The following is a 25,327-nucleotide window of genomic DNA, read 5'->3' as shown; positions in this document are numbered from 1 at the left end:
ATGAAAGAAGATGGAGGTATGTTATTTGTTTGTCTCTATGTTGATGATTTGATATTCACCGGTAATGATTCAAGACTATTTGAAGAGTTTAAGAAGAGCATGGTTAAGGAATTTGATATGACCGATATTGGGTTGATGGGTCATTTCCTTGGTATCGAAGTGAAGCAAATGGAAAATGGAATATTTATTTCTCAAAGTGGATATGCTAAGGAAGTACTTAAAAGATTTAAAATGGAGTCGTGTAATCCGGTAAACACCCCTCTTGAAAGTGGAGTAGAATTGAGAAAATGCACAAGAAGTAGTAATGTGGATCCTACATATTTCAAAAGGTTGATTGGAAGTCTACGTTATCTTACATGTACAAGACTGGATACTCTCTATGGAGTTGGGCTAGTGAGTAGGTACATGGAGACACCGGATGAATATCATCTTAATGTTGCAAAGACTCCTTCGATATATTAAAGGTACGCTCAATGATGGTTTATTTTTCTCTTGTGCACAAGATTTTGAGCTTATTGGTTATTCCGATAGTGATTGGGGTAGACACTTAGATGAAAGAAAGAGTACATCGGGATTTGTATTTTTTATGGGTTACACGGCATTTACTTGGTCTTCCAAGAAACAACCCATTGTGACTTTATCTACTTGTGAAGCGGAATATGTAGCCGCTAGCTCTATGGTTTGTCATGCAATTTGGTTAAGAAATATGTTGAAGCATCTTCAATGCCCTCAAGTTGGTCCAACCGAAGTGTTCCTTGATAATAAATCGGCTATTGCTTTAGCCAAGAATCCCGTTTGTCATGAAAGAAGCAAGCACATTGATACACGCTACCATTTTATTCGTGAACATGTTAAAGAAGGTGATATTGAAGTGATGTATTGCAAGTCTCAAGATCAAATAGCCGATATATTTACGAAGCCCTTGAAGCACGATGTCTTTGAAAGAATGAAGTGGATGTTAGGTATGAGAAGCTATGGAAATTTGGTTTAAGGGGGGATGTTGAAAGTGTGGTTTTAAACCAAATTTGTTTTTGGGCCCAATATGAAATGTGGGCTTGAGTAGATGGGTCTATCAAACTAGAAGGGGCAAACAAGGAAAAAGACTCCTTAAATTAATTAAAGAGAGGTAGTAGAGATTGATATGTCTACAACTTGAGTAAGCTTAGAGAGAGAAAAAACTAGGACTTTCTTTGGAGAAGATCCTTAGTGAAGAAATTTGAAGTAATTAATTGGTATGTATCTATGACTATTATCTAATGTTTTTGAATGTCTTTTTTCTTTGTTAATGAAAGGAACAACAATGTTTGTGTTTATGATGAATGGAGATTTGTGATTGATGAATAGTTGGTTTGAGTATATGGTGTTAGATCCTTTATGTTATAGTTGTTATTTTTCTTAAATCTCCAACACTTTTACCTTTATAACCCATCGAAGCTAAAATTTTGTAAAGAAATCATTTGTACTCGTAACATTTCCCAAAAGTTTAATCTTAACAATAATTTGTCACCAATTACAAAACAACATTAATTTGTGGCCAAAATGAGGAAAAAATCCAAAAAGGGTCATGTTATTGTGGTTAAGACCCACCCTAATTTGAGAATGAGCTGCAGGTCCAATTCTCAGTTGTTGGTGGGCCCGAAACTAAAAAGTACACCAGGTCCATGTGCCAAACTTAATTAATTCTCTTTATATCTGTCTCATCTTTATCTCTCTAAAAAAGAGTCATAACTTTCTCTTCTTTCTCTCTCTAAAAAACTTGGTTGATGAGAAAAAACCAGATTGTTGATGATTTTTAATGAAGAGTTAGAGTGGTGATTTAATGGTGAAGGATTAGATCGTTGAGTTTTGCTGAAGAGTTAGATCGATGGTTTTTATTTATAGGGGAAAACTGGTGGGATATGGAACAAACAAATCTGAATTTTTGATTCAATGGATGAACAAATCGTTTTTGCTTCTGAAACAAAGATTTAGTCTCTCAAAAATCTGTTTCTCTTCATTTGTGAACAAAGTTGAACCCCGTCTTCTTCTTCTCTTCATGGCCTTAGATTCAAGGCCTTGGATTTACTTTCTCTCTCTAAAATCTCTTAATTTTAAAATTGAACCCGATGTTCATCTTCTCTTCACTAATTCAATCTCATGGCCTTAGATTCAAGGTTTATCAAAATTCTTTTCTAGAATCAAGATAAAAAAGGTTCAGATCTGAATTGAAGACCCAAATTTTGTTGAATCTTTTAGTACAAAATTTGGTATTTTTGTATGATTTCAAGACCATGGAAGTTGAAGATTGAAGACTCAGATTCAGATTCAAGAACATAAAAGTTGAAGATTGAAAAGTCAGATCCAGACAATTTCGGTATGTATGTACGATTTCGGTTTTTAAAGGCTTGATGATAAGTTTCATTTTTTTGTACGTATGAGGTGAGAATGATACGAGGAAGGATTATGTATTTTTTTCTAGTGTGACGTTGATGATGAAGAAGAAGAAGATGATGATAAAGTGGGATTGGTTTGTATTTCATTTGTTGATGTAAATAAATTTGGGTGATATTAATCTTGTTAAGATCTTTAAGAAAAAAATGTTTAGGATATGAAAATATATATAGTAGGGGACATTTGATTATTTACTATACATAACAAAATTTGTTATGGATCTTTACTGTAGTATAAATGTATTCTTTCATTTGGTTTGTATATCATTTGTTGATGTTAATAAATTTGATTATTTACTATACATGGTAGTACATAAAACAATTCCCGATACATAACAAAATTCTTAGTACAAAAATGTCTAGTACATAACTAAATATTGTTAGTACATAAAATAATTCCCGATACACAAGAAAATTTCCAGTACAAAAGTCTCTGGTACATAACCAAGACTAGTACATAAAATAATTCCTGGTACACAAGAAAATTTCCAGTAAAAAGTGTCTAGTACATAACCAAATAGCTAGTACAGAAAACAATTCCTAGTACACAAGAAAATTCCCAGTACAAAAGTGTCTGGTACATAACCAAAGGGTCAGTACATAAAGCAATTCGGTACACAAGAAAATTCTCAGTACAAAAGTGTTTAGTACATAACCAAATGGTTTTTTTTGTTGAACAACCATAACCAAATGGTTTTTTTTTTTTTTGTTGAACTAACATAACCAAATGGTTAGTAAATAAAACAATTCCCGGTACACGAGATAATTCCTAGTACAAAAGTGTCATAGAAATAAAAAATATGTACAGTACATAAAACAATTCCCGGTATACAAGGAAGTTTCCAGTAAAAAAGTGTTTAGTAAATAACCAAATGGTCAGTACATAAAACAGTTTCCGGTACACAAGAAAATTCCCAGTACAAAAGTGTTTAGTACATAACCAAAGGCTAGTAAATAAAATAATTTCCGATACACAAGATAAATCTCAGTACAAAAGTGTCATGTAAATAAACAATTTCCGATACATAATAAATTATCATACCGTACAGTTACATAATAAATTATCATACCGTAAAGAGAGAAAGTATTTAAAAAGAGGAACATAAATATATTTGTAGAAAGAGAAAGAATTTAATTTAGATTTGAGAGAGAGAGAGATGGAGAGGATGACGGTGGATAATAGAATGTAGAGAGAGAAAGTGGAGAATAAAGTGTAGAGAGAGAAACGTGAAAAGCCGGATTTTTTTATGGCATTTATGTAATTTCGGGGTGGCAATTTATGTAAATAAGAGTAAAAATTTCCCTAGTGTTGTAATTTCCCACCATCACTTGATTATTGGATCTGCCCCTCATTCCTTGTGTGCAGTGGGCCTGCTTCTCTTTTTGGAGAAAGGAATGGGCCTTTTGCCCAACCCCTCTAATTTGTGACACTAAATGTGAGCTCATTGGGAGGAGGAAAAAAAAGACACCCAAGAAGAAAGTCTGTTACCAGAATACCAGTAGTTGGGATTTCAAACAGGCTTTCAACTCTCCATTAATTCTCTCATTTCCTCTCTCTACACACCCCATCTAGTTTTTCTTACTCAGAAATTTCCAAGTGAAAACATAACCAAAGTAACCATGAATGATTTTTTATAGATCTTCATACATGTTTAAAAGTTATTTCTAAATCGAGTCAAACAACAATAAAATATTTTAAACGTTCCCCACGCAAACAATTATTTTCTTGTCAACAATTGAACTTCATATAAAAATCCCATCTCTCATTTCTTCTCTCTATTCCCTAATCTAGTTCACCAGAGCAGCCATGAATGATTCTATCAGATCTTCATCAGTTCCTCTATTACTAACAGAGAAAGATGAATCAAAATCAACTTTTGTTAAAGATGTTTGGGCAGAATTGAAAATGATCTGGTATATAGCAGGACCAGCAATTCTAACATCTATTTTTCAGTTCTCTATTGGCTTTATCACTCAAACTTTGGTGGGTCAGATCGGAACTCTTGAACTAGCTGCTGTTGGTATTCAAAATTTAGTCATCAATGGAATTGCATTTGGTCTCATGGTACCCATCTCTCTCTCTATACCTACCTATATTTTTCTACCTATACATCTCTAACTTTCTCTCTCTAAGTTTTTTTGTGGGGTTTTTTTTTTGTTAGTTGGGAATGGGAAGTGCATTAGAGACATTATGTGGGCAAGCATATGGAGCAGGAAAATTACAAATGTTAGGAATTTATATGCAAAGATCATGGGTCATTCTTCTAGTAGCAGCTCTACCATTAACACTTTTGAATATATTTGCCGGCCCACTTCTTAAATTAATTGGGCAAAAATCAGAAATTGCAGAAATGGCTGGAAAATTTTCAATTTGGATGATTCCTCAGTTATATGCTTTTGCATTTAATTTCCCAATTCAGAAATTTTTACAAGCACAGAGTAAAGTGATGGCTATGGCTTGGATTTCTGCTGGTGTTTTGATTTTTCATGTGGGGTTGAGTTGGCTTTGTATATTCAAACTTGATTTGGGTTTAGTTGGAGCTGCTTTTACTCTGAATCTCTCATGGTGGTTGCTGGTTATTGCTCAATTAGTTTATGTCATCTGTGGGGGTTGTAAGGATTCATGGACTGGTTTTTCATGGATGGCTTTTACTGATTTGATTGGATTTGTTTGGCTCTCTTTGGCTTCAGCTGTTATGCTTTGGTGAGTTCTTCAAATTCCCTCCCTCCCCTCTCCTTCTATTTAATTTTAGGTCTAATGTGGGCTTCTTTCTTGGATTGCCCGAATCTCTAGCTCGTCTTAATCTGAATCATCATGCTCAAAGGGTCCTAAAATTAATAGTCATTCAGATGAGTTAGTCATCTCGAGTCAGACGAAAACAAGCATTCTGAAATTATATTAGCTAATTCGAGTCAATTTCGACTTGATTCGATTCAATTTCAACCTCAAGTCAGCTATTAGATTTGGCTAAATAGAAAAAACTACACATACAATATGTTTGCAACAATAATACACCATTTTTTTTCTCTCTATTTGTCTTTTCTATTTATTATTTTCGTAGTTTTGAAATTTGTCGAAATAAACTTAGATTGCTAAAATAGAATATGCCGAATAATTTTTGGAAGTTTGTTGTTATCTTTGAAACAACGGAGGGTCGGGGCCTCGGGGGAGGGACCAAAACAGGGATGAATAGAATTTTTGAACTTAATATATAAGGTTATTAATTCTCTTCTAGTTTTAGTGTAACTCAAAAGTTGTAAATTTGGTATGTGACAACATATTTACAAAACTTGATTAGAAAAGGTGGTTAAACTCAATTAAAAATTACTTATAAAACCAAATTATACAAAGGCATGTGATTTTAGTGCACATAATTGATTGATAATTGTTTAATTTGTCATCCATGTGGGCGGGAGTGGAGTTAGATTTAGAATGATGCAAATCTATTCTATAATTATTTCTGGTACACCTTACTTAGGCGACTTTATATGATTTTCACGTAAAATAGAAGCCACTTGGACAACACCAATATTCTCAACCTAATCCCTAATCACTACTACCTGCATGACTATTTGAGGCAATCCAACTACTTTTTCCTATGTCTTTAATAGAAGTCTGTGTTAGATGGGAAAAATAAAAAATGATGATCAGAAATTGGATCCAAATTAATGATTCTTGATGATTTCTGTGGAGGAGTTTCTGAAACAGATTGAGAGAGGATTAGAGGAAATCAGTCTCCCCTTGATGTTATGATCTTATGGACAACATTTCTGGTGAGGGATGAGTTCTTATGCATCAAAGGAAGTTCATCCACTAATATAAACAGCAAATTGAAACCCTAAATTGACTGTGATTGAACTTTTTTCTTCTTTTGATTGAAAAGAGTGGTTGGAGTTATTACTTTGATGATTTCTTTTCAAATAATTATAGAGAAACCCATCTTCCACTTGCGTTTTTGTTTTTAATTATACCCCTTCTTTGGTTTCTCATGACGCTTCTGTTCCTCCATGGAAATCCTCATCCAATAACAACAACCATCATCATGGTTATCATGTGCATAATGATACCATTACTAAACAGCATCTCCCACATACTGAACAATAATGGTAGAAATTTGTAGGGAAATCAAGGGATTTACATTTATGTCATGTACAGTCTGTCCTGCCCTCCACCCCAAAAAAGGCCCACTCAAATTTTTTTTTTCGTTGAACTCAAACTTAATACTATTAAAATATAAAAGGTGATATCGAAATTACAATACGAACGAAACAAATGGCCTAGTGGTGCTATGCCTGCCCCACACATCAAAAGTGTGGTTTCGACCCTCATAGGTGCCAACATTTAAGCTAGTTTTTTTTTGGAAACCGATTACATTGTCGTACAATTGACATTTAATACTTCAAAGATGTGATAACATTTAAGCTTGTTTTGAACTATTAGTACAAATCACATTGGTAACATTTTTGTTGAACTACATTGGTAACTTGTAATTTGTTTTTTAACTTGTTTTTGATTGTTAGTACAAGTCTCAATGATAAATTGTAATTTGAAGAAGACATAATGGGTTCTATCATCAGTTTGTTCTATTTTAGTATATTTTTAGAGATATTTGAACTTTGAGACAAGAAGAAATATATTCTTACAATTAATTTTAAATCGTAACATTTTAACCGTCTGATTGACTAGTAAAACAGAAAACATAAACATCTATAGGATGATTCCGATAATTTCTTAAGAGCACTAATTTGCGAGATAGATTTTAATTCACAACATTTTAAGTTTACGTTAACATATTTTGACGTGAAATTTTAGTTCTACATGTTTTTACTATTATGTTTTCTTTGATCATCTAACAACTTAATTACTGAGTAACTAATTGCTATACAACCTATACTGCATGCTTAACAAAGAAATTTTATCTGGAAAATAATTGAAACGGTCATTCAGAAACCTCATTTGAGTTTAGTTTCGTCAAATATTTAATATCTGTATTATTGAGTAATTTTATTTTGTGATATGCGAAGTGTTCTCTTAACTTCATGTTGTCATACAAGAAGGTCTCTCGTAAAATTTGACTGAGAGCCTTAGTAGTCACGGCTTTGTTATTAAGTTATAAATAAAGGTCTTTAGGATGTCTTTTTAGGACAGCTTCCCTCTGCTACGAGCATGTACCATCCTACCAGAGTTATTTGAAGTGTGGTGTATAATTGTTTATTTTCCTCATGTCATACCGTTGTTAGAGAAAGAGATCTATAATTAAGAACGTGTATTCTTTAATATTAAAGGTAAATCAATAATGACACTCAACCTTTATTTATTCCATCTTTTTAAGATGTGGGGGCATATCAACATACAATCAATAATAATTTAGTTCAAGGATTTCAAAAAAAAAAAAATTTAGTTCAAGAATTTCAACAAAAAACAAAAATTTAGTTCAAGGTGGCAAGCATCATCAATTGATCGTTTGACTCGCATTTCAATCTAAAATTAAGATTTTACAAAGTGGGTAAGTAATGACATCTAGTTGACTTGTATGGCTAGTGATTTCTCGAGCATAACTTTCTTTCCATCTTTTTGTCCGAAATACATCATTTTCTATCTCCATTAGGTTACTTTTCTTGAAAGTAGGGCTACTTTAATTTTTTTGTACACTCACTTGATTTTTTTTTTGGATCATATCCATTATTAACAGCATTTTGTTGACATAAACATTTACGCATCTAGAAAAGAGTGTAGTTAGTATTTGGATGATTTCGAGAGTCTAAGTAGGAAGTCAATCTAGCTATAGTTTGGGTAAAAATAAATAATGCTCTGTTTGGAAGAAAGGATCAAGAGTCGGAAGGAACATCAATTGTTTAGACCGAGTACTATGAATTTTCCTTCCTCTATCGGTAATCAATGAACCAATATTCTGCCAATTTGTAGAGTTGGCTGAGATTTCCAAGGACACAAAAAAAAGGAAAAATATTGTTATAGGATTTAAAATTCCTAAAATTTCTAGTTGCCAAATAATCCAAGGAATTCAAATGTCTACCGTAGGCCATTATAATTTGTCACTAAATCCTATTTTGGATTCCTCTAGGGAAACAAACCATAGTTTTTTGTTTCTTCTGTAAGGGTAATGTATGAGCTAGGTGGGTTTCTTGCTTTATGGAACAAGAAACCCATTTCACTTTAAGATCAAAGGCTTATAAAACAACTTTCTTGGCTTTTGCAGCTTGGAATATTGGTGTTATATGGTGCTGGTTGTATTGGCAGGACTGCTTCCCAACCCAGAAATAAAAGTAGATGCTGCATCAATTTGGTATGTGTCAATCATGTTATTTAAGAAAACTAACCGATTGTCTTCTTATTTTTATTTTGTTCTTGAAACAACAACATTAGAATTTTCTTTCTGCAGTTGCACACGTCTTACACCCAATTAGAAATCATTAATTGATTTTTTTTTTTGCAGCTTGAATATTGAAGCATGGATATTTATGATACCACTTGGTTTTATTGCAGCCATCAGGTTCGAACATTTTGTAACAAGAATTAAACATTTTTAGCTCGGAAATGGTATAGTGCTCTGATAGACATTTTCGCTTCTTTCTTATTTTATACATAATTTCAGTGTGAGGGTGTCAAATGAGTTGGGCGCAGGACGTCCAAAAGCTGCAAGATTTTCAGTTTGGGTTATGGTTACTATTGCACTTATCACACAAACAATATTTGTGATTATAATTTTGATAACAAGGAAAGATTTTCCTGTGCTCTTTACAAATAGCAAGGTGGTTATGGATGCCGTTACCAAATTGTCACTATTTCTTTGCATTTCAATCTTTCTGGCCAGCATTCAACCCGTTTTATCAGGTTCGTGTTGTGTATATAACTTGATTTGCTACTATAGTTCAAGGGATTCTCAATGTTCACAAGCCATTAATATTATTTAGGTCGGCACAAATCATTCTTTTCTCATTTGGTATTGTTCTTGCACATCCTCTTCTATGTGACATTATTTGAGCCCCAACATATGTCAGAAGACATTGATCACGTGTTGCTGTTGGGCTATCTTTTGTTGGCCTAGCTCATACACCTTGTTAAGTTTGTAGACATCAAAATCAAACTCAATTGGCTGAGTGGGGAGGCTCTAGATTTTATTTAGTTGGTCATAAAATTACACTTTATTTATGTGACTATTCTCATAACTCCTAGTACTTCGATAAAAATGACATTTGATCTAACCATTTATATCTCAATTGGTGAATTCATAGGTGTGGCTGTTGGAGCTGGTTGGCAATCTACCGTGGCTTATGTGAACATTACTACTTATTATATAATCGGGTTGCCGCTTGGTTTTCTTTTGGGATTCAAATTAGACTATGGGTTGGAGGTAAATTTTACGTTTTCTTTCTGACATATCTATATTTCACTTCTTCTAAGTCATGTTTATTCCTACAAAATGTAGTGAATTACAAAATCAATTGTCAATTGTTTGGGCGTGGAAGGCTGGCACAACCCAATTTAAGATGGTTGTATCATGCCATCGTGCCCAATAAATTGGTTGTGAAAAGAACTAGCCCAGTTTTGTCAAGAAACTTGCTCGTGGGCGGAGTCCAGCCTGGGCTAGTATAGGCCCATTTAGACGGGCTAGATCAAGGTCGGGCTTAGGTAGCGCAACCCATCTTACACCAGTACTCTAAACACTTGGCTTCGTAAAGTTTAAATTTCAATCTCTTTTTTTTTTCACTAGGGACTTTGGGCAGGGGTGCAAGTTGGAATTGCTCTACAAACAATTACACTTATCGTACTTACTGTGCGTACTGACTGGGAGAAAGAGGCAAGTTTTCAGTAGAGAAATACATTTTTTCGTTGTACAATTTACTGGTTTAGATCAAACTATTTATGATTAGTAGGGTAAAATTGTTTGTTGCAGGTGGCTTTGTCAAGAGAAAGGATTTCAGATTGTGTCAGTTCAGATGATAAGTTAACTGACTGAATCCAATTAGGGGTATATATTTAGTATCCGAACTGACCAAACCATTTCGATCTAAATAAATTTGGGAAGTTTGGAGACCGATCCAATGGTTATCCGTATTGGTTCGAATATTAAAAAGTCAAAACCAAAGGGTATGGTTCGGTCCATGGATTTGTTTGACGGATAAGAGAAAAAACCGAACCAAACCATTTATTGTTATCTTTTATATACTATATATATGTTAGAATATGTGATTGGGTATGATGAATGATGGAGATTCAATTGTTTATCGTTTTTTTTTATCTTCCTCGAATGTTGATAAACTATGTCGACTTAATCACGTACATTTAGACTTAGGTTGTGTTTGATAGCCGTTTTTTTTCAGAGAAAGAAGAATTTTTTTCTCAATTTTCTTTATTTTCCATGTGTTTGGTAGCCGAATGAAAAAAAATTGTCACGTGACTTATTTTCCCAGTTTTTCCTAAATCAGGGGGAATTTGTCATCCTTCTAATACCGGAGTAAAACTTTCCTCTCCCGTGAAGAATTTTCTCTCTACTTTTACAGTTGTTTTCTTTCTATCATAATGATATCCCTCGCACTCCCTTTATACTCCTTTTGTTTATCTCTCTCTAACATAGGTAGGTTTTTTTTGTTGTTGAAACAAAACATAGGTAGGTTATCAGCAGGGGTAGAGAGAGAGAGAGAAAAATGAAACTTTTTGTTATCTTCGAATGTGGAGTTGAAACTTCATCTTCATGATTTTATCTCTCTTTTTCTCTCTAAAAAAATGGATTTGACCCCTGACTTAAAGCAATTATCTTTACTTATTCAACTTGGTTGAGATTTGAAACCTAAGTTGGAGAAAAAAAAAGATACAGAGAGAGAGATGTGTTGAACTCTCTGAGTTATGGCTAGTGATGCATTGCAAAAGATTTTGTTGAACGAATTGATAAATCACAAGCAAATGGAGGTTGTTGAAGAACAGAGGCAGTGGATACGAATTGTGACAACGAAGGTAGTAGGTGTCTTTTTCGAATTGTGACAACGAAGGTAGTAGGTGTCTTTTTCTTCTTTTTGATGAAAGAAATCAAGATAGAGAAAGAAGAGGAATGAATTAAGTTATAGATTTGGAGCTACAACCTGTATCGGTACCTGATAGATTCACTGACTTGTTGACAACTGCACCCGGTTCATGTGCTCTATCCATCAAATTGGTGCTTGAGATTGGACATTTGTCGTCCCCACAAGGACAATTTGTGACTGCCAATTATATTATAAGATGGTATAACTCATTTCTACGCAGTTCAAACAATTCTATAATTATCACCCGATGTAAAATTTGTAAATGGTTTCAGACAATTCTACGCAGTTCAAACATTTCTACACAGTTCAAACATTTCTACGCAGTATCACAAATATTGAAGGCCGCGACTTTGGGGAATAAAGAAAATTCTCCGGGGAATAAAGAATTAGTCATAAAAATTGATTTAGAGGGCACATTCTTCTTTTAATCCAAAAATTGACTTGATCAAACATCACCCCCTAATCTTCATCTTCTCTCTTTCTCCCTCTTTCTCTCTCACCATCTCTTTCACTCTCTCACCATCTTTTTCACTCTCATTGACTATCTCTTTGTCGTTCTCACTCTAGATCTCTCTCTTTCATTGTAGATCACTCTTATTTCTCTCTTTCATTGTGGATCACTCTCATCTCTCTCGTTGTAGACATATCTCTCTGTAGATTAATTAGTTTTTTTTTTCGCAGTCTTTATCTCTCTTTCTCGCAACCTCTATCTCCTCCTCTCTCTCTTGCATTATGTATAGATCTCTCTGTGGAGATCACAGAGTTCGTGGCCACGAAATGTTTTGTGGCCGCGAAATGTTTTATAGCCACGAAACATTTTGCATTCACGAAACGTTTTGCAACCACAAAATGGTCAGGGTCACAAAACATTTTGTGTCCACGAAATGTTTCGTGGCCACGAAATACTCGAAGGGTTTCGCCAAAAATCTTCATTGAGGTATGGTTCTGGCGAAGGGAACACTTCCTTCGTCGGAATAGTGTCTGTGTGTGACAGGGAGAGAAAAACAATGAGAGATCAAGCAAGAAACAATGAAAGATTGAGAGAGAAGCATCGATAGATCGAGAGACATAGATAGGGAGAGCAATAGAGAGAGATATATAGTGAGAGAGAGGGTAAGAGTAAGTGAGAAAGGAGAAGAAATGAGAGAGAAGAGGAGGAAATTGTAGTCAAAATGGTGGTAGTGGAAAGTTGTGGTTGTGATGGTGATAAAGAAGATGGAGATTAGGGAATAATGTTTGATCAAGTAAATTTTTGGGTTAAAAAATAATATTCCGCTGAGAATTTATCGAAAAACATGGATTCCCTAGAGAATTTATTCCCCGGAGATTATTCTTTATACCCCAAAGCCGCGGCCATATTGAAGCCTTCGCCACTTGAATGCCTCCTACAATAATTTAGGATATGAAAATCAGCAATTCGTGTATATACACTTTGAGATTGACAAAATGTTCTTTTTAGAAAGGAAAACCAAACATGAAAAAAGAAAAAGTTGGGAAAATAATTATTTTTCTTTATCAAAAAAATAGTAGAAAATATAAAAAATATTTATGGAGTAAATGTTTCTCGGGATAAATATTACTCGGAGTAAATATTTCTCTATATTTTTTCCTTTCTCCAAGTCGTTATCAAACACAACTTTAATAGTTGGTGAGATAATGTTGATTTTTAGCACGTTCTAAGTATAATTATAGAAGGTTTTAAAGTCAAAAATTCGAAATTTTGTTTTTGGCAAAATTTTAACTTTTGGTTCAGTTATCCAACCAAACCAAACTGTTCACCCCTAAATCCAGTTACGTTTTTGAATATTTTGTTTTTGACAAAATATCAATCCAAACCATGAACGGATTGGTTTGGATTGATATTTACAATAACTGTGAGAGTCGGTGGTGAGACTCAAATTAGAAGTCGGTTTGATGAGAATCTAATTCCAAATTGGATTTCCGAATTGGACTCAAAATTAGAAACTACTCAAAATTTGGAAACTGCTCAAAACTCAAGATTGGAGTTAGTTTCCAATGCTATATATAGGGGGTTTGAGTATTGGTAAAACACACAACAACACAAACACAACAACTATTCAACATAGAGTGAGAGCAAGTGAGTGAGAAATTTTATTCATTGTTTTGAGCGGTGTTTAATTTCTCGGTCGTCGAAGATCTAATATAGAAGGTTAATTTCTATACGGTACCATCTTGGGACGAACTTGCGGGTTGTGTGAGTCGTCTTCATCTATCCTTCAAGATTGATTTCTTGTTCGCCCGAGGACGTAGGCTTTAAGCCGAACCTCGTTAATTCTGTTTGCATATTTAGTTTTTGGTTTAGCTTTTCGATAAATTTCATAATCAGATCAATTTCTAGGATAAGTTCGATAGCTTCCGGGAACGTTTTAGTACTGACAATTGGTATAAGAGCCTTTTTGAGATTGAACGAAGAGAAGATGGGATCGAGAAGTGGTATGGTCAAATCAGGGAAATATGAGATAGAGAAGTTCAATGGGAAAAATGATTTTTCTTATTGACGAATGTAGATGAAGAATCTGCTAATCTCGCAGAAATTACACAAGACGTTGACGGGAAAGAAACCAAGAGATACGTCAGACGAGGATTGGGAAGAGTTAGATCTCTGATGCACCCGAAAAGGTTGCACACCCAAGCGGAGGTATCAAGTAGTAATCCGGCAAAGCCGGGATCGATCCAATGATAGGAAGGTAGTTTGGATATCGAAGGGTCTTATCCCTCGGTCTAGATATTAAAAACTAACTTAGACTAAAAAGGAAGGGAAACAAAGATAAATGGGGGGGGGGGTTTGGATTGAAAGAGTAACAAAACAAGAAAGCAAGCAAAACTAACTAAACAATATAAGTAAAACGGGCGAGAGAGATTCGAGAGAAGAGTCGGAAGAACAAGAGTCGGGAGGCAACAAGAATCGGGAGACAAATAAGTGAAAGAGGTGTCGAACCGAGAATCCGATAATGGTAAACCTACAAGTACGTGTAGTCCGATCTAACATTTCAAGGTATAATCGATGTTCGACTCCTAAAGTAGATGTCTCTAAGTACTACGTATATCCGGAGATCATACTGATGGGCCTAGAAAGTTTCCGGACTACACGGGTGTCAAGTTGTAATAATTCCGGAAAGACCGGTTCGTTCCTCAGAGACTAGTTAAATCTATTCTAAAACTAGGAAGTAATAAGATTTTTTCATATGTTTTTGTTTTGGTTTTAAAATGAGTAAAATATTAAAAATAAAATTACGGAAAGAAAATAATTACAAATGATACAAGGAACTCAAATGGGGGATAGCCTAAAGTTTTCTGAATCCGTCCTCCTAACAATTCTAACGACAATTTATTTGGATTTAATTAGCGAATTCTTTATATAACTCAGATTCTAGTCCATGAACGGTCTAAAAACCCGGAAGATTTTATCATTAAAAACAGTATAACTTGTTAATAAATTGTATCGAGAAAATGATTATGATGAATGATAGACCCAAAATAGGTCTATTCCCGCAAGTATACGGGGTCAAGTTATAGTATGTTAGTAAATCGGGATCTCGTCCCAAGGAATAGGTAGGTAACTTCGAATATTGACGGCGAGTTTAGCCCAATAATCAAAATGTCAATAACTACTTAGACTAAAACACACACACACCCCACTCATAAATTTGATAATTGATTTGCAAGAAATAAGAAAATAAATAAAACTAAACTATCTAAGAGAGGTGAGGAGACATGAAAATGTCCCATCTGAATCTCTTAACTCGGGTTAGTTAGTCCATTTCGAGCAGTTACTCTCACGAATTACTTGTTTCTTTTGTCCAGGTGTCTTTTACGGAGTTCAGTGTGAAAGACGGAAAAGATCGAGAGAAAGACATACTTGAGGGCATTTTGGTCATTTGGAGGTTATGGTGTTCTGGAATTTTTAGTATTCAGTTGAAAAGAAGAGTCCGAAACGAATCCAGTGGCGAAAACAGAAGTCGAATCGGAATCCGGACGAGCAATTTAGGTGAAGTCAAAGATTGGGGTCAAAATCATTTGACCAAAACGCCTAGAGCCACGTGGCGCAGATCTATCAGGAGGACACGACGCGATCTGACGGTAACAGGAGTTCGTGGTATACTGTCGGGAAGCTTGGTGGGTGTCTCAGGTGTTTTCGGGATGAGTTATAGGCTCTGATTCGGTGCATTGCGATCTGCGTTACTTGGGTGCCTCTGTACACGGGATTTTTCATCTAACGGCAGGTGTTCGTCAGATTTGATCTCGCGATCCAAAGACCACTGTCGTACGTGCTCCAATAGGCTGCGTCGCACGGGATCGAGCTCACCTAACAACCATGCAGATTTGAATTCTGCTCTCTCCCGGTTTCTTTAAGAACTGTTCAAAAGACAGTTATAGAGAGAGAGAACCGAGAGAGATGGATCTCGGAAGGAGATGCAGATTCTCTCCTCTTCTTTCTCTCGTGGGCAATTAAAACAGAGATGATGTGGTTGATTCTTTGAGAGGAAGGGATAGTCGGATAGAGAGGGTTGGCGAATTTATCTCGGATCCGAATTTGGAGGAGGATTCGATTTTTGTTTGTGGGTCTATAAAGGAGCAGAAGAAGAACAGAGTTGGGCATCATCGGTTTATAGAATAAAAGAACAGTAAGAGAGAAAGCAGGAGGAAATCTGATCATCTCGGTTGAGAAGAAAACAGAGAGAGAAGTTGGGAGGCTCGGGTTATTTCTGTTTTTCTTTTCTTTATTTAATTGTACTCTCTTTATTCGTGAGAGATAGAGAGATTACAGAGGGATTAAGAAGAGATATTGTAGAGAGAGAGAGAGAGAGAGAGAAACAGAACAGAGAGACTCGGTTTTGAATAACTACTCCATTTTGTTTTTTTTTTATTTCTCTTTCTTTTTGTTTCCTGTTTAGTGAGAGAGAAAGAGATTACATAGAGAGAGAGATTAAAACAAGAGATAAAGAAGGAAACAAAAAGTTAGAGAGAGAAAGAAAGTTGAAGAAGACGAGAAAAACATTTTCTCACGGAGAATCCGTTTCCGGGAAGACGAGAAAATCATTTTCCCAGAGGGTGCGTTTGGCAGAATTCTTGGAAAAACAGAAGGAAATCACTTCCTTAAGGCTCTGTTTGGCTGCAAAATCAGTAAGAAACTCAAATTTTCTACTTTTTCTCCCATATTTTATGTAGTTAAACGTCTATCTATCATTATGAGAAACTAATTTTTCCATCTAGGGTTTAGGTGGAGTCTATAACGAGAATTTTATCAATTCGATTTATATGCAAGTCAATTTTTAGATTAAATATTCATATCTTTTAAAGTTCTTATTGATTTTAATGACAACATCTTCCGGATTCTAGAACTTTCATGTGATAGAACCCGAGTAAAACAAAGAACTTAGTTGACTAAGGCAAATAGTCTTTAGGATTATCATGTGGACGGATTCGAAAACCCTAGGTTACCCTTTTCTGAATATCAACTTATTTGTTTTCTTTTGAGTTATATTTGCTATTCTTTTTATTTGAATTATATTACCAATCAAACCAGTTTTGAAAATCACAATAGTTTTAAGATTAAATTGAGTTTGACTTAGTCTCTGAGGAACGAACCGGTCTTACCGAGAAATTACAACTTGACACCCGTGCACTTGCGGATGACCTATTTAGGGTAACCTTTTAGGTCCATCAAATTTTTGAAAAAAAAAAAGAAAAAGAAAAAACTTGATGGACCTAAAAGGTTACCCTAAATAGGTCTACACCCGCAAGTGCACGGGTGTCAAGTTGTAATTTCTCGGTAAGACCGGTTCGTTCCTCAGAGACTAAATCAAACTCAATTTAATCTTAAAACTATTGTGATTTTCAAAAGTGGTTTGATTGGTAATATAATTCAAATAAAAAGAATAGCATATATAACTCAAAAGAAAACAAATAAGTTGATATTCAGAAAAGGGGAACCTAGGGTTTTCGAATCCGTCCACATGATAATCCTAAAGACGATGTATTTGCCTTAGTCAACTAAGTTCTTTGTTTTACTCGGGTTCTATCACATGAACGTTCTAGAATCCGGAAGATGTTGTCATTAAAATCAATAAGAACTTTAAAAGATATGAAGATTTAATCTAAAAATTGACTTGCATATAAATCGAATTGATAAAATTCTCGTTATAGACTTCATCTAAACCCTGGATGGAAAAATTAGTTTCTCATAATGATAGATAGACGTTTAACTACATACAATATGGGAGAACAAGTAGAAAAATTGAGTTTCTTACTGATTTTGCAGCCAAACAGAGCCTTAAGGAAGTGATTTCCTTCTGTTTTTCCAAGAATTCTGCCAAACGCACCCTCTGGGAAAACGATTTTCTCGTCTTCCCGGAAACGGATTCTCCGTGAGAAAATGTTTTTCTCGTCTTCTTCAACTTTCTTTCTCTCTCTAACTTTCTGTTCCTTCTTTATCTCTTGTTTTAATCTCTCTCTATGTAATCTCTTTCTCTCTCACTAAACAGGAAACAAAAAGAAAGAGAAATAAAGAAAAAAACAAAATGGGATAGTTATTCAAAACGACTCTCTCTGTTCTGTTTCTCTCTCGCTCTCTACAGTATCTCTCTTTTTAATCCCTCTGTAATCTCTCTATCTCTCACGAATAAAGAGAGTACAATCAAATAAAAAAAAGAAAAACAGAAATAACCCGAGCCTCCCAACTTCTTTCTCTGTTTTCTTCTCAACCGAGATGATCAGATTTCCTCCTGCTCTCTCTCTTACTGTTCTTTTATTCTATAAACCGATGATGCCCAACTTTGTTCTTCTTCTGCTCCTTTATAGACCCACAAACAAAAATCGAATCCTCCCCCAAATCCGGATCCGAGATCAATTCGCCAACCCTCTCTATCCGACTATCCCTTCCTCTTTTCTGTTTTGATTCTCAAATTTTATCTCTAAAAGAATCAACCACATCATCTCTGTTTTAATTGCCCACGAGAGAAAGAAGAGGAGAGAATCTGCATCTCCTTCCGAGATCCATCTCTCTCGGTTCTCTCTCTCTATAACTGTCTTTTGAACAGTTCTTATAGAAACCGGGAGAGAACATAATTCAAATTTGCATGGTTGTTAGGTGAGCCCGATCCCGTGCGACGCAGCCTATTGGAGCACGTACGACAGTGGTCTTTGGATCGCGAGATCAAATCTGACGACACCTGTCGTTAGATGAAAAATCTCGTGTACAGAGGCACCTAAGTAACGCAGATCGCAATGCACCGAATCAGAGCCTATAACTCATCCCGAAAACACCCGAGACAACCACCAAGCTTCCCGACAGTATACCACGAACTCCTGTTACCGTCAGATCGTGTCGTGTCCTCCTGATAGATCTGCGCCACGTGGCTCTAGGTGTTTTGGTCAAATGATTTTGACCCCAATCTTTGACTTCACCTAAATTGCTCGTCCGGGCCCCGATTCGGCTTCCGTTTTCGCCACTGGAACCGTCTCGGACTCTTCTTTTCAACTGAGTACTAAAAATTCCAGAACACCATAACCTCCAAATGACCAAAATGCCCTCAAGTATGTCTTTCTCTCGATCTTATCCGTCTTTCACACTGAACTCCGTAAAAGACACCTGGACAAAAGAAACAAGTAATTCGTGAGAGTAACTGCTCGAAATGGACTAACTAACCCGAGTTAAGAGATTCAGATGGGACATTTTCATGTCTCATCAAACATCCCCAAACTTAGATTTTGCTAGTCCTCGAGCAAAACAGATAACTAAAACTAATCCCATTTCACCACTTTCGTAGAGAATCACGATTGCACTTAGCACGTGCAACAAGTCGTTAAACCTCTAGGTTACCCAAGAGGACGAGTTTTGTCTCGTGAGGGTTTGCAGTGAATATACCCACAAAATTCAAAGATCAAGAATGCAAAAGGGTCTAAATATGATGTGGACTAAAAATGTTCATCGATAGATTTTCGAAAGTTAATAGAAATGAAATCCAAGTCAATCAAACCATACAAACGCTAAAAATCTTTTCACGAGTAGGCAAGACTCGAAGTGCACGTGACCAGCCAATATGAGTATCATTTCGATTCTAAAAAGACAAGACCTCGATTACTCTCTCAATATATTTCGCCTCGACTACTGCCTCACGGTCATACACTCAAAAATCAAAGTCACTCAAGAATGGTTCACTATATGTGTTAGTATGAATATGAATGAAAACTCAACACATGAAAAAGACGGACTATAATTCTGTGGACGACTGATCTCAAAGAAGGAAACAACCACTAATATGGAATGGGGAAGCTAACCAACTCTTCTCACCTGATCTACTATCTAACAATGCTTCCTAGAGGTAGATAGACACTAATGAGGATGTGACCAGAACTCCTGAGAACTCGACGTCTTCAAATCTTCAAGAACTACTTCAAGGGATAAACACTCAAACAAAACTACACAAACACTTTTTTCTTTCATCATTTTTTTTTTGCTACTGACTCTGGTAATAAAACTCAAAATACATAACATACTTTCTTCACGTTATTTTTTCCTTGGGTAAAATTCTATTCACTTTGCTTCATGCCTTATTCTCAGGGTTCTAAATAATGATGGCGTTCCTATCTTCCTCTAGTTGACACTATTTTCAAGTTTCTCAGACTACAAGAGAAGGTTTGCATTCCTGATGACATCCCTAGTGGTTGTAAAATTTGAACTCAAGAGATCAACTGAGTTCTAATGAATATTGCGAGGTTGAGTAGCTCTTCATTCTACTCAGAATTAGCTCAGAATAGATCACTCAAAGCAAAAGGAAAGGCTCAGAATCTCACATGGGTTAAGTCTCCACTAATGATCGATTAAGTTCTCTTAGAAAAGTCTACTCTTCACCTATCTAACACTCACATGGCTAGTGCACAGACAACTTTAAGACTCGAAATTCGTGGAAAAACCTTTAGCAAAAGCATAGTACAACCAACTAGACTCTATGACTATTAACAAGCAAAAACAACTAGACTCACGTTTCTAATCCAAAAATTAAAAATTTTGAACCCTTTTGAATTTTTGAAATAAGGACTAAAAATTCAATCCCCCATCCCCAAACTTAAACCGAACATTGTCCTCAATGTTCTGAAGACTATGCAAAATAACAGGAATAGGGAAAGATGTTACCAGATTCAGAAGTCCTATGCATGGGTTGCCTCCCAGAAAGCGCTAAGTTTAACGTCTTCAGCCAGACGAAACTGATCATGGCGGATCAGTTTTGATAGACAGGATCTTTGATAGGAACGTCCTCAGTATCGGTCAAAATCTCTAAAAATGGTTTCAGCCGTTGTCCATTCACTTTGGACACACTACCATTTCTGTCTTCAATGTCGACCGCACCATAGGGATACACAAACTTGACCATGAAAGGCCCTGACCATCTAGAACGGAGTTTACCAGGAAATAAATGCAAACGTGTGTTATATAATAAAACTTTCTGACCCGGTGAAAATGTTTTTCTTAAAATAATTTTATCATGCAACATTTTCATCTTATGTTTATATAACCTAGCACTCTCATATGCATCATTTCTCAACTCCTCCAACTCACTGAGTTGCAACTTTCTCTCTCTACCCGCCTTGTCAAGCAAAAAATTCAATTGCTTGATAGCCCAATATGCTCTGTGCTCTAACTCAACGAGTAAGTGGCATGCTCTGCCATACACTAGTCTATATGGATACATTCCAATAGGGGTCTTAAACGCTGTACGGTAGGGCCATAGTGCATCGGTTAGTCGTAAAGACCAATCCTTCCTATTGGTGTTAACCGTTTTCTCCAGAATGCGTTTAATCTCCCTATTCGACACCTCGACTTGGCCACTAGTCTGTGGATGATATAGGGTAGACACTTTATGGGTAATACCATATTTATTCATCAAAAGCTCAAACTGCCTATTACAAAAGTGTGTGCCCCCATCACTAATAATTGCCCGCAGTGTACCAAAACGTGAAAGTATGTTTTCCTTTAAGAAAGTGATCACAACTTTGTGATCATTCGTTTTGCAAGCAACCGCCTCTATCCACTTAGACACATAGTCAACTGCCACTAGGATGTACAGATTTCTGAATGAATTTGGGAAGGGACCCATGAAATCGATGCCCCACACATCGAAGACCTCAACTACCAAAATAGGATTAAGGGGCATCATGTTCCTACGTGAAATGTTTCCCAACTTTTGGCATCGTTCACATGCCAAACAATATGCATGGGTATCCTTAAATATAGACGGCCAGTAAAAACCACATTGTAGAATTTTGGCAGTCGTCTTTTTACTACTAAAATGCCCTCCACATGCATGATCATGACAAAAGGAAATGATTTTCGATTGTTCCTCATTATGAACACATCTCCTAATGATCTGGTCGGGACAATACTTAAATAAGTATGGGTCGTCCCAGAAGAACCGTTTCACCTCAGCTAAAAATTTATCACGATCTTGCTTGGTCTAGTGTTTGGGTATTTGACCAGTAGCAAGATAGTTCACTATATCAGCAAACCAAGGTAATCGGGAGACACTAAAGAGTTGCTCATTAGGAAAGCTCTCTCTTATGGGTAACTTGTCTTTTACATACTCGACTACAAGTCTAGACAAGTGGTCTGCTACTAAATTTTCGGAACCCTTTTTGTCCCGAATTTCTATGTCAAATTCATGTAGCAGCAGTATCCATTTAATCAGCCTAGGTTTTGCATCCTTTTTAGAAAGGAGATATTTTAATGCAGCATGATCAGAAAATATAATGACCTTAGACCCAACGAGATATGATCTGAACTTCTTTAAGGCATACACTACAGCTAACAACTCTTTTTCAGAGGTAGAGTAGTTTAGCTGTGCATCATTCAACGTCTTACTAGCATAGTATATAACATGAAGAAGTTTATTCTCATGTTGACCTAACACGACTCCAATGGCATAATCAGATGCATCACACATGATCTCAAATGGAGTACTCCAGTTGGGAGGTTGAACAATAGAGGCGGAAGTAAGCATAAGTTTAAGTTTTTCAAAGGCTTCTAAGCAAGGACCGTCAAAGACAAATTTGTTCTCTTTTGCCAAAAGATTACAAAGAGGTCTAGATATCTTGCTGAAATCTTTGATAAACCGCCGATAAAATCCAGCATGTCCTAAGAACGATCGAATATCTTTAACCGTTTTAGGGACTGGGAGGCTTTTTATCAACTCCACTTTTGTTTTATCTACTTCAATGCCCTTTTCAGAAATGACATGGCCTAAGACTATTCCTGAGCGAACCATAAAGTGACATTTCTCCCAATTAAGAACTAAGTTCTTCTCTTTGCATCGAACCAACACAAGTGTGAGGTGATGCAGACGCTGATCGAATGATGAGCCAAAGACTGAAAAATCATCCATAAAGACCTCAAGAAACCTCTCTACCTTATCTGAAAATATGCTCATCATACATCTTTGAAAAGTGGCAGGTGCATTACACAACCCAAAAGGCATCCGACGATAAGCATAAGTTCCAAATGGACATGTAAAAGTGGGTTTCTCTTGGTCTTCAGGGGCTATTGGGATCTGATTATAGCCAGAATAGCCATCTAAGAAACAGTAGTAGCTATGCCCAGCTAGTCTCTCTAACATCTGATCAATGAAAGGAAGAGGAAAATGGTCTTACCTCTTGACCGTGTTCAATTTCCTGTAGTAAACACAAACACGCCACCCAGTGGTCATCCTGGTGGGTATTAACTCATTTGACTCGTTCTTGACTACAGTAATGCCTGATTTCTTGGGTACAGTTTGAACAGGAGTGACCCAAGTACTATCTGAAATAGGGTATATGATAACCGCACCTAATAATTTCAGGACTTCAGCTCTAACTACCTCCTTCATGTGAGGGTTAAGTCGACGTTGCATTTCCCTTGACGGTTTAGCATCTTCCTCTAGATAGATATGGTGCATGCAAACAGAAGGACTTATACTCTTTAAATCTGATATTGACCACCCTAAGGCCTCTTTGTGGTTTCTAAGGACATCTAACAGTCTACTCTCCTGTTCTTTTTCTAACTCAGAAGCAATAATGACAGGTAGAGTTTCAGATGGGCCTAGAAACGAATACTTTAAGTTGTCAGGCAAGGGTTTCAATTCTAAGGAAGGTGGTTTTTCTGTGGATGTAGACAACTCTGGGATAGAAGGACCACTGGACTCATTGGTAGATGATAGTTGATTTGTCTCTAAAGTTGGCGAGTCAATTGGCTTTGACAAAATGAGGGTTTCAACTTTCGCTTTCCACTTATCAGTATCCAGTAATGGGGTAGAATCCAGCAAAGCATTTACATCATTGATACTTCCCTCCTCATCAAAGTCTAAGCCAAAATTAGCCAACAGTGTTTCTAAGGGATCCTCAGATAAAGTTTCAGGTAAAGAATCATGAACGAACATATCTATCAGATTCAACTCGCTAAAATCCTCAACATCATCTGGAAAAAGTCTAGCTTCATAGATGTTCATCTCTACAGTCATGTTTCCAAAAGACAATTTTAAGAGTCCACTCCTACAATATATGAGACCATCAGATGTAGCTAAGAATGGTCGTCCTAAAATGACGTGAATGTTGAAACCTCTATCACTACAATCTTGTTCTCATAAAAAAATATATAAACAAAAATTGTTTTTGTTACATTTTCAGTATTTTACTAGAATTTTCTTGATTCTATTAGCATCTGTTGTGAATTTATTACAGTAGATTAATAATCATTTTTTTATTTCGTTAGCATCTTATTGATTCTAACAACATTCATATATATTACAGAATTCTCAAATTGTTTGTAGCATTTTATTTATTTAAAAAATTCAATAATATACTTACAAAAATTATTCTTCTGAAATAAGGAGAACATTTCTCTAGCATCTTATTGATTCTAACAACATTCTAAAAAATTTGTTTAAGAAAAAGGACCATTTTTTCTCTATAATTTCATTGATTCTTCTGCAATACTTACATTTATCGAGCATCTTATTGATTCTAAGAAAATTCTTCTAAAATTATATTTTGTTAACAAAATTTTTAACATTTCTCTAGCATTTCATTGATTCTCCTACAATACCTAAATTAGAAGAACAACATTTTAAACATTTTATTTCACCCTTTCTTTATTCTTATTATACGTAATGCTTCTATATTTTTATGTGCAGCTATTCAATCACTCAATGAATTTCAGTGATGCAAATTCTTATGGATCTTACCTTAAGAATAAAATAACGATTTTTTGCACATTTCATTCTTATGGAAACAATGGTATGTTTAGAGAATTTATTTCAAAACATAGTTGTTGCATCTAACTAGAAACAAAACGATTTTTGCACATTTCATTTTCTTGTACCATTTCATTAATATCTTGTAATACTTTTGTGGTTTTTTCAACATTAAATTTATCTTATATAACAACGGTTTAACTCTTTAACTCAAAAAGAGGTATTACTTATGAATGAATTATGGTTTTACTAAAGAAACTCTTTAACTCTAACAAAACTATTTTTATTCCGTTATATAATTTCTTTTGTTCTCTTGTTTCTTCCAGGCATGTTTCCTCTTGCCTACGCCGTTGTTGACAGTGAAAATGATGAGAACTGGTAATGATTTTTTAACATCCTTTTGTAACATCCTTTTCCTTGGACTTCTTCGCACCTCGGGTGTGTGAGAAAGATTATCCTTCACACTCATCGAAGATCGACAATCGACTTTCTTGTCGGTCTGAAGCTTTAATCTAACCATTTGGTTGAATCTGAAAATTATAAACAGAACACATAAGGATAGTTAAATTTCAGATGTATGTTAACCAAAATAACAATCAAACAAGTTTGGATAGT

The 25,327-nt window shown here is 35.5% G+C and overlaps 1 protein-coding gene across 1 annotated transcript; it reads left to right on the top strand.

Annotated features, from left to right (window-relative positions):
- Positions 1 to 3,853: 3,853 nt before the first annotated feature.
- On the top strand, positions 3,854 to 10,795 carry LOC147566092 (protein DETOXIFICATION 33-like). The gene is made up of 8 exons (XM_086652570.1): positions 3,854 to 4,494; positions 4,592 to 5,133; positions 8,648 to 8,734; positions 8,885 to 8,941; positions 9,044 to 9,282; positions 9,684 to 9,802; positions 10,163 to 10,249; positions 10,346 to 10,795. Exons 1-8 carry the CDS (start codon positions 4,237 to 4,239, stop codon positions 10,406 to 10,408), a joined length of 1,452 nt encoding a protein of 483 aa, XP_086508696.1. The 5' UTR covers positions 3,854 to 4,236; the 3' UTR covers positions 10,409 to 10,795.
- The last annotated feature ends 14,532 nt before the right edge of the window (positions 10,796 to 25,327 follow it).

Source organism: Eschscholzia californica, unplaced genomic scaffold (genome assembly GCF_041429995.1).
Source record: "Eschscholzia californica isolate CP2 unplaced genomic scaffold, dmEscCali1.0.p SCAF_1, whole genome shotgun sequence".
NCBI lineage: Eukaryota > Viridiplantae > Streptophyta > Magnoliopsida > Ranunculales > Papaveraceae > Eschscholzia > Eschscholzia californica.
This window is presented reverse-complemented; position numbering and strand designations above follow the sequence as displayed.